The sequence below is a fragment of the Melanerpes formicivorus genome, unplaced genomic scaffold, assembly GCF_026170545.1.
Source record: "Melanerpes formicivorus ecotype bairdi unplaced genomic scaffold, bMelFor1.0.p_v2 SCAF_26, whole genome shotgun sequence".
Taxonomy (NCBI): Eukaryota; Metazoa; Chordata; class Aves; order Piciformes; family Picidae; genus Melanerpes; species Melanerpes formicivorus.
This window is the reverse complement of record NW_027142378.1, coordinates 8,509,639-8,521,583: the sequence shown is the minus strand read 5'-3', so window position 1 is coordinate 8,521,583 and position 11,945 is coordinate 8,509,639. Positions and strand designations below refer to the sequence as shown.

At 47.6% G+C, this 11,945-nt stretch overlaps 1 protein-coding gene across 2 annotated transcripts in view; it reads left to right on the top strand.

The window, feature by feature from the left end:
• Positions 1 to 17: 17 nt before the first annotated feature.
• The window catches only part of AIDA (axin interactor, dorsalization associated), a 32,143-nt gene continuing 20,215 nt past the window's right edge, over positions 18 to 11,945 (top strand). Inside the window, exons 1-3 of one of the 2 annotated variants that reach the window (XM_068153529.1) lie at positions 18 to 245; positions 4,447 to 4,516; positions 11,619 to 11,672. In XM_068153529.1, coding sequence (XP_068009630.1) covers positions 136 to 245; positions 4,447 to 4,516; positions 11,619 to 11,672 — 234 coding nt within the window. In that variant the 5' untranslated portion in view covers positions 18 to 135. The remainder of the gene's footprint in view (positions 246 to 4,446; positions 4,517 to 11,618; positions 11,673 to 11,945) is intronic. The other variant, XM_068153530.1, reaches the window with a different exon arrangement.

The window sequence follows — 11,945 nt, the reverse complement described above, 5'->3', positions numbered from 1 at the left end:
TTTGGTTGTCGAGGCGGCTGGGCTGGGCTGGGCCGGCGGCGGGCGCGGGGCTGGCGCGGGGCTGGCGGGAGCGGCTGCGGCTGCCCGGCGCGGTGCCCCGGCCCGGGGTGAGCATGCTGCCCTAGTGCTGGGGCTATGTCGGAGGCGGCCCGGAGCCTCCTGCAGCGCTGGGGCGCCAGCTTCAGGAAGGGCACCGACTTCGACTCCTGGGGGCAGCTGGTGGAGGCGATCGACGAGTACCAGATGTGAGTGCGGGGGCGGGCGGCTCCCACCGCTGCCCCGCCGGTTCCCCCGCACGGCCCCAGAGCCCCGTGCGAGGGGCCGGAGGAGGGAGCGGCTCCTGGCCGGGGTAGGGCAAGGGGGGGGCTCCCCGCCGGGCCTAGGCCGCGGTCCCCACACCCCTCCGGCCCTGCCGGCGGGTCCCCTACTGTAATATAGGGTGTGGGGCCGTGGGCAGGGCCGTACCCTGAAGCGAGGTGGGGTGGGGGGGTCGCCCGACCCGTCGGGAACCGCCCCGTCGAGACCAGCGGTCGGTGGGGGGTGCTGGGCTGGGCGCTGCCTCGGAGCTGCTGGGCTTCCCTCGGGCGTAGGGCATCGCCTGGTATGGGCACCGCTGGGCCAGGACACCCCCTCCCACCGTCCTGCCTCCCGGGCACCATGCTTGTGGGGAAAGTGGGACTCGACTGAGGCAAATGGGCTGCCGAGGGTTTAGCCTTACCCCAAAACCCCCATGCAGCCCATCAGGGTGAGAAGTGGTCCATCGCACGCCGCTGTGTTTCATCCTGCATGAAACTCGGGTGGGAGGGGGGCGAGCCTGGCGTCGCCAGTTAGATTGGCTTGCACTGGGTGTGACCACACCATCACGGATCCTCCGGCATCCTCTGACACTGCAGGGCACTGATGATAGTGTTCTTAGAAACACACCTGGTAGTTACAGCCAAATGCTCTCCTCTACTGCTCTGTTCACCATGAAGATGAAAATTCTTTCTTTGTGATGCGATTGCTGCAGGCTAAGTTTCTTAGGGTGAGTTTTCTGGAAGCAGTGCAGAGGGTTTGCACTTGTTCACCAAGAGAAAGTCAGCTGAAGAGGTGCTTTCCAAGAAGAGATCTTCCAGCATCGCTCAGGACTATTCAAGTCATGGGTTGTAGCCTCACTGGCTATCGGTTCAGTTGCCATTCAGAGTAACTAGGCTGCTGGCCACTTACAGCATAGTCATGAGATGCTATAATCTCATCACTTCATTCTCTCACCAGGCAAGATGATGCAAGTTCAGTTATTGCAGTTTGCTGGTGGTCTTTAGAGGAGGGCAAGCTATTACTACAAACCTTGGCACAGGGATGAAAAGAAGTTCTCTTCCAGATCTGTATCTGAGATGAAAAAAGAAAAAACAACAATCATTGGAAAGTAAGAAAAAAAATTCTATTTTTAATACTAGCCCTTGTGTGGACATCTACAAGGAGTCCAATAGGATCCTAATGCTTTAAATTGTCTTGGCAGGCTTAGCAGTTTCATGTAATGACCTTTCTTCAGAATGAAAAGTCTTCAGGCTTCTCATTCCGAGCTGACTTGATTGAGAAGTAAGGTCACTAAACATTGGCAGACAGTCTGGTTTGAGAGTCGAAGTACAACTTTTGTTCCTTTCCTCCCAGCATCACTTGCATCTGGTGAGAACTGAAGTGATCTCTGTGCTCTTGCTTTATTTTGACTTTGTGAGAAAGCTCCTCTTGGGTAATAGCATTGTAAGCTGCTCTTAGAAGCCTTATCAGGGAGTTTCTACTGAATAGAGAAGTTGCCAGTAGATGAACTCTGTGGTTCCAAGGGAGAGAAGATCAAAGGATTACAGAGAGAGATCTCCTAGGGAGCAGCCAGAAACTTTTCAGTGTGTTTATCTGCTTCTCAGACATACAGCAGGTAAATTAACAGCGCTTCCAAGCTATAGTGTGGGAGCTGCAAATAAGCAACACGGGGCAAGATAGCTACTTGCACCTCTGGACAGACATAACATCATGGCTTTGTACTGTTGCCTTCTCAAATGGCAGTCTGAGGTGGGATGAACGAGTGTGTTGCTGCAGTTGGTCAGGTGCTGCTGATGGCTGGGTCTGTACTGATCAGCACAAAGTGGCTGGGAAGAAGCTAGTTGTGAGCTTACTGTTGATGAGCTTACTGACACTCAGGTTTTTTTTGTTGTTGTTTCTTTTGTTTGTGTTTTCTTATTTTTTTGTTTGTCTCCTTGGCATTGTTTTGTTTTGCTTCCCCCAGATCTGAGCTACTTCAGACCATGGATTTAATGGCTGCTGATGTACAAGAGATGGGGCTGTTTAGCCTGGAGAAGAGAAGGCTCCAGGGAGACCTTATAACAGCCTTCCAGTACCTGAAGGGGGCTACAGGAAAGCTGGAGAGGGACTTGTTACAAGGGTTTGTAGCTATAGGATGAGGGGCAGTGGCTTTAAGCTGGAAGAGGGGAGATTCAGACTGGATATTAGGAAGACATTCTTTCCAGTGAGGGTGGTAGAACAGGTTGCCCAGGGAGGCTGTGCATGCCCCCTCCATGGAGGTGCTCAAGACCAGGTTGGATCAGGCCTTGAGCAACCTGTTCTAGCGGAAGGTGTCCCTGCCCTTGGTGGGGTGTTTGGAGCTAGATGGTCTTTAAGGTCTCTTCCAACCCAAACTATTCTGTGAATCTATGCTGTAAACCACAGTTGTTTGCCTCCTGTGTCCAGGGGACTTACATCTGCTCAGGTCCTTGTTACTTCTGCAAGTGCAGGAAGCTTGGTGCAAAGCTGGGCCCTTGTTTGCTCGTGTGCTTACTCACGCAGGAGTGCTCTGAGCTGTCAGCAGTGCCTTCCTCATCGAATGTCCCCATCTGTGGAACTTGGTCTGATCCAACTTTGAGCAAGCTTCAAGGGGGATGCCAAATGCATTTGTTTGGGTTAGGGTGGTTGGGTTTCCTTTTTATCAGTGACCAATGGAAAAGGGAGTTGTGTTACTGGTGCTTGCAGAATGTGATGCTGCCTATTGTGGGTGGCATGTTGCTGCTATGGTGATATATTTTCTTACATTGCTGCTTTTAAGTGTCCTTTCTGTAGGTCCTGTGTATCATACTGGCAGGGTGGTAGGGAAGGGGCATACATTGGAATTCAAACACATTTGTGCTTCTTACCTTTTCTCCCCTCTGCAGGGCCACCTTGTCCTGTTTGGTTGGGATTTCACTGATGCTAGCTAAGAACTACATTGACCTCAGTCCTTGTGGCTTTTCTAAAGAGAGCTTATTTTCAGGAAAATCCAAGAAATAGAGTTCAATTTTTTTGTTTCTGACACAGGCTTTCCTGATAATGTGTTTTGGTGTGTTACATCTTGGTGTATGTATTCAACACCCCCCCACCCCCACCCCATGCGAAACAGGCTAATGCTCTCTGCAGTGGTGGAAAGGAGATGAATCCCTTTAACAAATCAAACTTGTAAGGTTCTAGACTGAAGTGTATCATGGTATCCAGAGTACTGCTGCTGTCCCTGGGTTTCCCCTCAACCCTCTGTGCCCTTCCCCCACTGCTTTTTTAAGATAAAATTACTTACAGGGAATGGCAACAATCGCCCAGAGGTTTGGGTTGTTTAATGTTCTCCTTCCTCCTGGGACGGAAACTGTAACTCTTCCCATAGCTTCCCTCTCCAGCTTCCTTTCGCTTTCTGGAGCTGTTTGCTTGCTGTTACTTTCCAAACCCCTTGGTACTCCTGTCTCCGTGGTGACAAGGGGTGGGGTCTCTGCTCTGCATGCGATGCTGACAGGCACAAATATGAGCTGATGCAGCCCAGGCCAAGCCACCCCGCACCTGGCTTCCAGCCCTGGAAGAGCGTGCGGCCATCTCCTGGGGTGCCCGCACCCGTCTCCCCTGGCAATCCAACATGGGCTGTTGTACCACAGGGAGTCTTCACAGGGTGTGTGGTCTGTTAGAAAATAAGGGGGTGGAGTAAGGTAAATGGTCAGTGCTTATAAAAGGGGCTGTTGTCTAGAAGGACCTTCTTACCTGGCCTCTCTTATGACACACGTGTAGTCTTCTCTGCCTCATGTCGTTGCATACTTTGTCCATCTTCTGAGATTATTTCTAAGTAGGTCCTACCCTGGTTGCCTATCTGAGAATCACAGAATTGTTCTGGTTGGAAAAGACTGCTAAGATCATCAGGCCCAACCTTCAACCAAGACCACCATGGCCATTAAACCATACCCCAAAGTGCCATGTCCACAAGTTTCTTGCACACCTCCAGGGATGGTGAGACCACTGCCTCCCTGAGCAGCTTGGTCCAATCTGTGTTAAAAGAACAAACCAACCCCCAAAACCTGTTTGGATCAGCAGTCTGTGGGCCTCTTGGCTGACTTGTTGTCTGGAGACTGGAGGGGAGTGTTCTGTGTTGTGTTTCCCACTCTTACCATTTTCTTTCCCTCCATCCAGATTAGCAAGGCATCTACAGAAAGAGGCGCAGTCTCAGCACAACAACTCGGAATTCACAGAGGATCAAAAGGTGAGTGTTGCTGTTTGCTCACTCAAGGAGCTTGACTCATAGGTGTGGATTATGTTTGGTTTATATTTTTTTTCTCTCTCTCTCTCAGCCCAAAGCCTTATGAGACCTTTTTTCCTCCTTCAGTAGATGCAAACAGCCACAGAGCCCAGCGTGACTGTCATTAGATGTGACAGATGCTCTGCTGTGTGATATTGAATGTCATGCATGCTGGCCAGAGTCCTTCATAACCTGGGTGTTTCTTATTTTGAGTGACCTTTGGATAACTTGCTTACACAACGTTGTGAAGTCTGAATACAAACTGTCTTGAGCTGCAGACATCAGGGGCGTGTGAGGAGGATGTTAGCTTAACATGTAACACCTGACTGGGAAGGGTCCTGGCAGAATTCTCCCTAGTAGCCTCTCAAGGTTATTTGTTTATAATCTTTCAAAATAGTGAAATTGCTTTACTCCTCCCTGCCTCTTCTTAGTTAAAAAGGCTGATTCTTGTCTTAGCATCACATTCTCTGACAGGATTGGAGAGGAATCTGCTCGCTGAGCCTCATGCACTCAAGCACTTTCAGCAAAATGAAATCTTTGAGGTGTGAGTTGCTGCTCAGTTTGTCTTGTATAAAGGCATGCTTTTTCTTGGGAATGAAAACTTAAAGAACCCCTGTATTCCTAGACTTGCAAGTCATAAGATCAGTGGTTTGAGCAGTGGTGTTGCCTGAAATTCATGTCTGCTGGCCCAGAATCTGGCTTACCATAATAGGGTGCTAGGGTAGTGAAATCTGTGTTTGGAGATGCTGGCCCTGAAAACAGGTCTTGGCTACAGAAATTAGGGCTTAACTTGGTGTAATGAGTTTCCATAAGCACAAAGAAATTTACACCTTTAGACACAGTCTGACAGAGCTTTGTGACTGTTTCCTCAACATACACCAATAAGAGAAGCAAAGAGCTGGCCTTCCATATTCTGTTTGTGCAAGGAAGAGGATAAGGCTTGTGCTCACCTTAAACAGAGTCCTAATTGTGGAGAAGGATTTGGTCCACCTTTCCTGAACTGAAAGCCTGGGAGGCTTGTTAATGTTGGACAGCTGTTTACTCTTTGGTTGCTTCTGCTTTTAATCCCTTGCTGGTAGCTTTCTCCACCCTCCTCAGCTACAGTCTGCTGCATGTTTCACTTCTGGAGATACTTTTGAAAACATGGTTACTTCATGAATGTCAAGCTGTTAATCTCCCTTCTGGAGGCATCATCCCCTGTGAGTATGGGAACAAGAACTACACAGGGCTCTGCTTCCAGATGTTCCCTGCATCTTGTGGAAAGAACCTTGGAGCAGATTGTCGAAGTGAGTGAGGTCAGCCATGAGGGAAGGCTGGGGGGCTCAGGAAGCAGAGATAACTGGCCTCAGATGTTAGATGCACAACTGCCATCATGTCTTAAGGCAACAGTGTTCTGAAAAGGAGAAAGGACTGTCTGTTTTGAGTCCCTGCAGAGGTATACCTGTTTCCAAAGCTGACATAACTCACAGAAGAGGTTGATGTTTCTGTCACTTGTGTGTTTTTTTTTAGGTAGGTAAGGGGCTGATGCAGTGAAACATTGAGCTTGCTCATCAGGTGATGGTGCTTGTTTCATTAGCCACATACACAGCTGAATATGCCCAACAACTTGTGAGAACATTCCCTTTCCCTCCTCTACCACGAGGAATGCTAGTCACAGCAAAAATAAGAGCCTTGCTGTTGCTTTGAGAGAAGCACTGAAACCCCTGTGCAGCAAAATCTTTCAGTGTGATGTCTTCCCCATTTCTGCAGGAGCTCAGCCAGTGTAATATAGTGATCATGACCAATTACTGTCATCACCAGTATCATACACTTGGCATGCTGGAGCAGAGTTTAGCATGCTTCTGGGTTTTCAGGCAGTTTGGTTAAAGGGAAATGTATCTTCTCTCTAAAAATCTACATACCAAAAGGGCTACTTGTCCTCAGCTAAGTTCCTGCCAATGCATCAACCCAGCATGCCATTTCCTGGTGGTTCTGGGCAGTTTCTTGCCCTCTTCCTGAGGTTCTGTGTGTCATTTAAGAGCCACCTCTTTGGTTTTTTTCTGAATGTAGAGAAGTGTTTAGTCTTTAGGGTTGACTTACACTACTGTCCAAGACTGTGTGCAGAGTTTTATAGCCTGGAGAAGGCAAGGCTGTGGAAGCTAATCAGGAATTCCAGTTGCTTGATCCACCCTCACTGCAGTCCTTGTGTAGATGTACAGTGTGCTGTTTTGCAAAGGACCATGCTGCTGAGAGTTGCTGTGAGGCTGTCATTGTGTCTTAATTGCCATCCTTTATGGGGAAGATGAATTTCAACAGCCATTCCTCTGCACCAAGGGAAAGCTGCTAATTTTACAGCTCCAGGGAAAGGACAAGGCTAGGTTCAGATCCTCAGCCCCATCTGCCTGTATAAACTTTTACTGCCTTTGGGTTTATTTCATGCATCACAGGTGGTGTTGCAGTGCAGAAATGGCCACACCATAATTGATGGTGGGTTACTTGCTAATATAATCATCCAATCTGTTAATCTAACAGCACTTGACAGATACCATCAATTTCTTTCCCAGGCATACTGTGAGCCAGTTATTGTTTATCTTGTAATAGATGGATTCTTTATGGTAAGGATTCAGACTCTCTTAAACATTTGTGTCTTGCCTTTTTGCTCTCGACCTGAAGAGTCCATTTTGAAGTACTGTGGGCTACTTCCTTTGATAGAGCAGACCAGCCTCCTCTGTGTGCTGTTCAGTCCTGGATTTTCAGCTTCAATCCTGGATTTTCAGCTTCCAAGGGGTTGTGGTCTTGTCTCTACTGCTGGATGTAATTCTGGGGTTGCAGTCATTAAGGAAGGCTCTGTTTTGCCTTGGATAATTGACAGTGCTCAAGTCTTCATTGGTGATTGTGAATTCAGTGGAAGAGTTTCCCTGCAGATAAACACTGCAATCAAAACCCCCCATTGTGTTTAAATCTACTCATCCTGGGACAACTTTAAGGAGGCTGTGCAACGATTTCATCACTGCGCATGTGGAATGTGAACAGATGCAGTTAGTGGTGGATTTACTGCTGTTGTTTTACCTTCAGTCTCTTGGAAAAAAAACCCTGCCTTCATTCATGATCAGCCACTGTGTTTTGCTACATGAATTGTTCCAGTTGGATTTGGCCGTGGTTGTCAGCTTGCCTCCAGCTATAGTTACTCTCACCCAGTTCTCTGTGCAATAAATTTGACCTTTAAAGCCCTCTTGTAACCACAGTTGCTGCTTCTTGTGTAACTGTTTTTGTGCTAGGCTGAGTTTTCCTCAGTGTTAGAAAATCAGGCTGGGTTGTTGGGGTTGGTTTGGGGTTGGTTTTTTTTTTGGAGTGCTGAAATAAGAGTGCTGTTGAAGAGTCTGAGCATGATTCACTACACTACTGCTCTCCTAACAGCCTGGACCTCTCTTGAAAGCCAAACTCTGCTCTGGCTCTGTATTTATGCAAACAGCTTTGACTGCATTACAGTTAGCAGAGTCATTACTCACACAACTGCACTGAAGGAACCTTCACTATGAGCTCAACTGCTGCTTTTTTTTTCCCCCCACTTCTAAACATGAGTTTACATAAACCTGAGTCTTCACTGTTGTAAACTAGCCAAGTTCATTAGGATTCAGTCTTTTTAATGAGATGCAGGACGTTTTCCCTGGAAGGAGAGGGGGAAGTGGGGGGGGGGGGGGGAAAGGAGCCTTTGCATGGGATAGTTGCAGCTGAAAATGATAGCAGTGTTTAGCTGCATTTTCAACTTTTGGGTTGGGTGTGGTCCCTTAAAAAAATAGTTATGAATAATGCCTGCTGGGAGCTTGCCATGTTTCAATAGATTCCATATAAAACCTATTCTTTACTATTTTAAGACTCCCCAGCTCCCTTCAACTAATCTGTTTGTAGAGCCCTTAATGCCCTCCAGCCCCCAGGAGCCCGAGGACGCGGGTTTTGTAATGCTGTTTGCTCTGAGAGGAGGTGACCCAGCGCAGGCAGTTGTAGCAATCCACAGTGGTGACTCTGCAGGCAAGGGAACAGGGGTGTTGCTGAGCTTATCAGTGAATTGACAAAGGAGGTAGGGCTTGAGTGATGCTTCTGGAGACCTCATTTGTGGTGTGAGCTTAATGCTCTGCCTGTGAGACCAGGAGGGGAAGAGCCGTGTGAAAATCTGTTGCCAAGCTCTGATTCCATGGTGAGGCACAGAAGCTGTGTGCTGGCACCCTGCAAACTCGTGATCCTCTTTCTGTGGTGAAGTTGGAGGGGGGTTGATCTGACATGGAATGGGCATGCTCTTTGCCGAGCAGGCACCACCCAAGCCATCAGAACAGCTGAGTTTCTGCAAATGTGAGAGCTGTAGGTCAAACCTTGGAGATTTCCCCCTCCCTCCCCTAGGGAACCTCTGCATTCCTTTCTCTTACCCATTACTTCACACCTTCCTTTTACAAAAGATTCTACCTTTACAAATGTATCTTTCCAGATGTTCTCAAATACAAGAGAAAAAAGCCTGCTTTTGTTAGACTTCAGCTGATGGATGGATGTCATGCAGTCTCACCCTGGGGACAGAGAATCTGCTTCCATAGTAGTACGTGGTGTCCTATCCAAAAGCTGTTTTCCCAAGCTATCTTGGAGATCCAGCTATGGATTTCTGTAATGCTGGAGGCCCAGCTATGGTCTCTGTAACACAGCAGAACTTATTTCAGGGAGTTAGAAGGTTTTTGTGACTGAGCCTAGACTACAAAATGAATCTCCCTAGGAAGAGAGGTCTCATTTTTACTCTGCCATGTCACGTGCATGCATCTGGGCACTGCTGCCTGTGCTGCATCCTAGGCAGAGGAGAGAACAGTGCATAACCTGTGCTAGTGTGCATCACTCACTTCTTTGCTGGAAGGTGGTCAGAAGAGATGAATTTGTTGTAAAACCTGCATACAATGGGCAGCAATACAAACCACGAGAAGGTAAAGTCTGGACTAATGCCATGTTGTAGAAATAGTTAAGATGAGAGGAGATACCAGGTGGGAAGAAATGACCTTGAAAGCTTTGAGGAACCTGTGGTGGCAGATGAAAGTCAAGTATCTGAGGCTTTTACACACTCCAGCTGTTGGCTCTGCCCTTGAGCTGTCTGATCTGCAGAAGGTTCAGCTCCTGAACTCTCAGCTTTCAGTGTGGTGTAAGGTGAACTGAAAGGGGGGCCGCTTAGCTTTTTGCCCAGCCTGTTGAAACTAGTGGTGGCCCAGCAGCTGCCTGAGAAGTTGTGACCTCCCTTTACAGGAGAGTTAAGGCAGATGACTGGGGGAGGTAGCTGGGAAAGAATGTCTAGTTTTTATCTGCTGCTGCAAACCTCTTGAAGCCCTGAATGTAACCCTCCTTTAAAGGGAGATTTTGGCTTTTGACTGATCCCACTTAACTTGCCAGATGTCCATACTCTCGAAGTTCTTTGATGCTAGCCTTGTGCTCTGTGAAGTCTTTTTCTCCCCTTGTATTCAGCTTGTGGGGGTGAAGCTTTATATACTGCCTGATTTAAGAGGAAGGAATGAGTTACAGGTGCATATTTCAAGTGCAGTTTTCCTTCTGAGGGGAAAAATTCACTTTGAAAACGCACTGCTTACTTTGTAGCTTCATTGTCACTTTTTTTCCCCCCCCTTGCTCCACAGAGTGTTTTAAATTGTGTTTGGCCTTTATCTCTGCAGATTGCTTAGTTAATGAGCAAAGAAAAACTGAAACTAACTTCAGCAAACTTGTGATGGTCAGGCAAAAGGGAAGCAAGCCATTCAGTTGCAACCACTTGATGTCAGTTATGGAAGGCTTAACTCCTCTTTTTCAGCTGGTAGTAATAGAAACAAATGTGCCTCTCGCTGGTGGCTCTTACTTCATGAGGCACAAAAGCCTTAAGTAGAACTATCTTCAAAGCAAGACTGCTAACACTGGGCTGTTTTGAAGCCCTTCCCTTTCTTCCACTTTTATTTCATTTAATGGAAAAGGGAAATGACTTCCCAGTGCTCCTCAGGGATGTTTTAGGCAGTTGACAAGCTGGAATCAAAGAATCTCTTTCGTGCCTTACTGGGAGATTAAATGCCTTAAAATTCCCAAACTACAAAGGTAGAAAAAATAATCCACCTTTAGACTTCCTCTCCCACCAACACCCACAGGAATGGACTGTGGTTTTTCAGTGCTGAGATACTGAGATTATGGAACTTCTGAGGAGGGTTGACTTGGTCTGCTGAGGTTGTGAGCCTGATAGGAGCGACGCCTACAGCTCCTCTAAAAGGAGCAAACCAGAAGACATCACCCAAGTTCTCAGAAGCTAATAGAGTGGTTGGTTGGTTTGGATTGTTTCCTTTTTCTTCTTTATGGTATGGTGTGGTTGGCATTATGAGCAAATGACCCTGCTTTGTGGTGGTGACCTATGGACCGTGTCCAGAGAAGGGCCACAAGAATGATGAGAGGGCTGGAGCACCTCTCCTGTGAGGACAGACTGAAGGAGTTAGGGCTGTTCAGTCTGGAGGAGAGAAGGCTCTGAGGTGACCTCATTGTGGCCTTCCAGTGTCTGAAGGGGGCCTACAAGAAGGCTGGGGAGGGACTGCTCAGGATCTCAGGTAGTGATAGGACTAGGGGGAATGGAATGAAGCTGGAGGTGGGGAGATTCAGGCTGGAGGTGAGGAGGAAGTTCTTCCCCATGAGAGTGGTGAAACCCTGGAATGGGTTGTCCAGGGAGGTGGTCGAGGCCCCATCCCTGGAGGTGTTTAAGCCCAGGCTGGATGAGGCTCTGGCCAGGCTGATCTAGTGTGGGGTGTCCCTGGCCATGGCAGGGGGGTTGGAACTAGATGATCCTTGTGGTCCCTTCCAATCCTGACTGATACTATGATACTATGGGAAGGGAGTTTAGTGGCAGATGTCAGTCTCATCTGTTGGCTTTCAGAAAATCCTGGTTGTGTATTTAAGAAAACAAAGCTTTTGATGCTGAACAATCTGGTATTGAGTAACAGATCTGAAATCTTGGCAAGAAAAGCCAATTGCTTGTATTTATATTTCATTGTAAATATAGAAGAACACTAATGTTTTTTTTTCCCCCTTTTTTCCCTTTCAGAAAACCATAGCTAAAATTGCAACATGCTTGGAGCTGAGAAGTGCAGCATTACAGGTAGAGCTCTTTTCCTCTGTGTCTTTGCACTTTAGTCATTGGTCACTGCAGTGCTTTTTAAAGCCAGTTTGGTGTCTTCAGAGGTAGCCAAAACTTCTGAAAGCAGACTGAACAAGCCCTTGACACTTAGACTTTCCAGTCTGTCAGAGTGATGCCCCATGTGGCTGTCTTAAAGTGCTTCTATGACCATATGTTAGGGTTTCTACCAGAATTTAACTGCAGGGTTCGTGTCTTTCATTCTTGGCCTCATTTTTATCTTCCATAACTGATTAG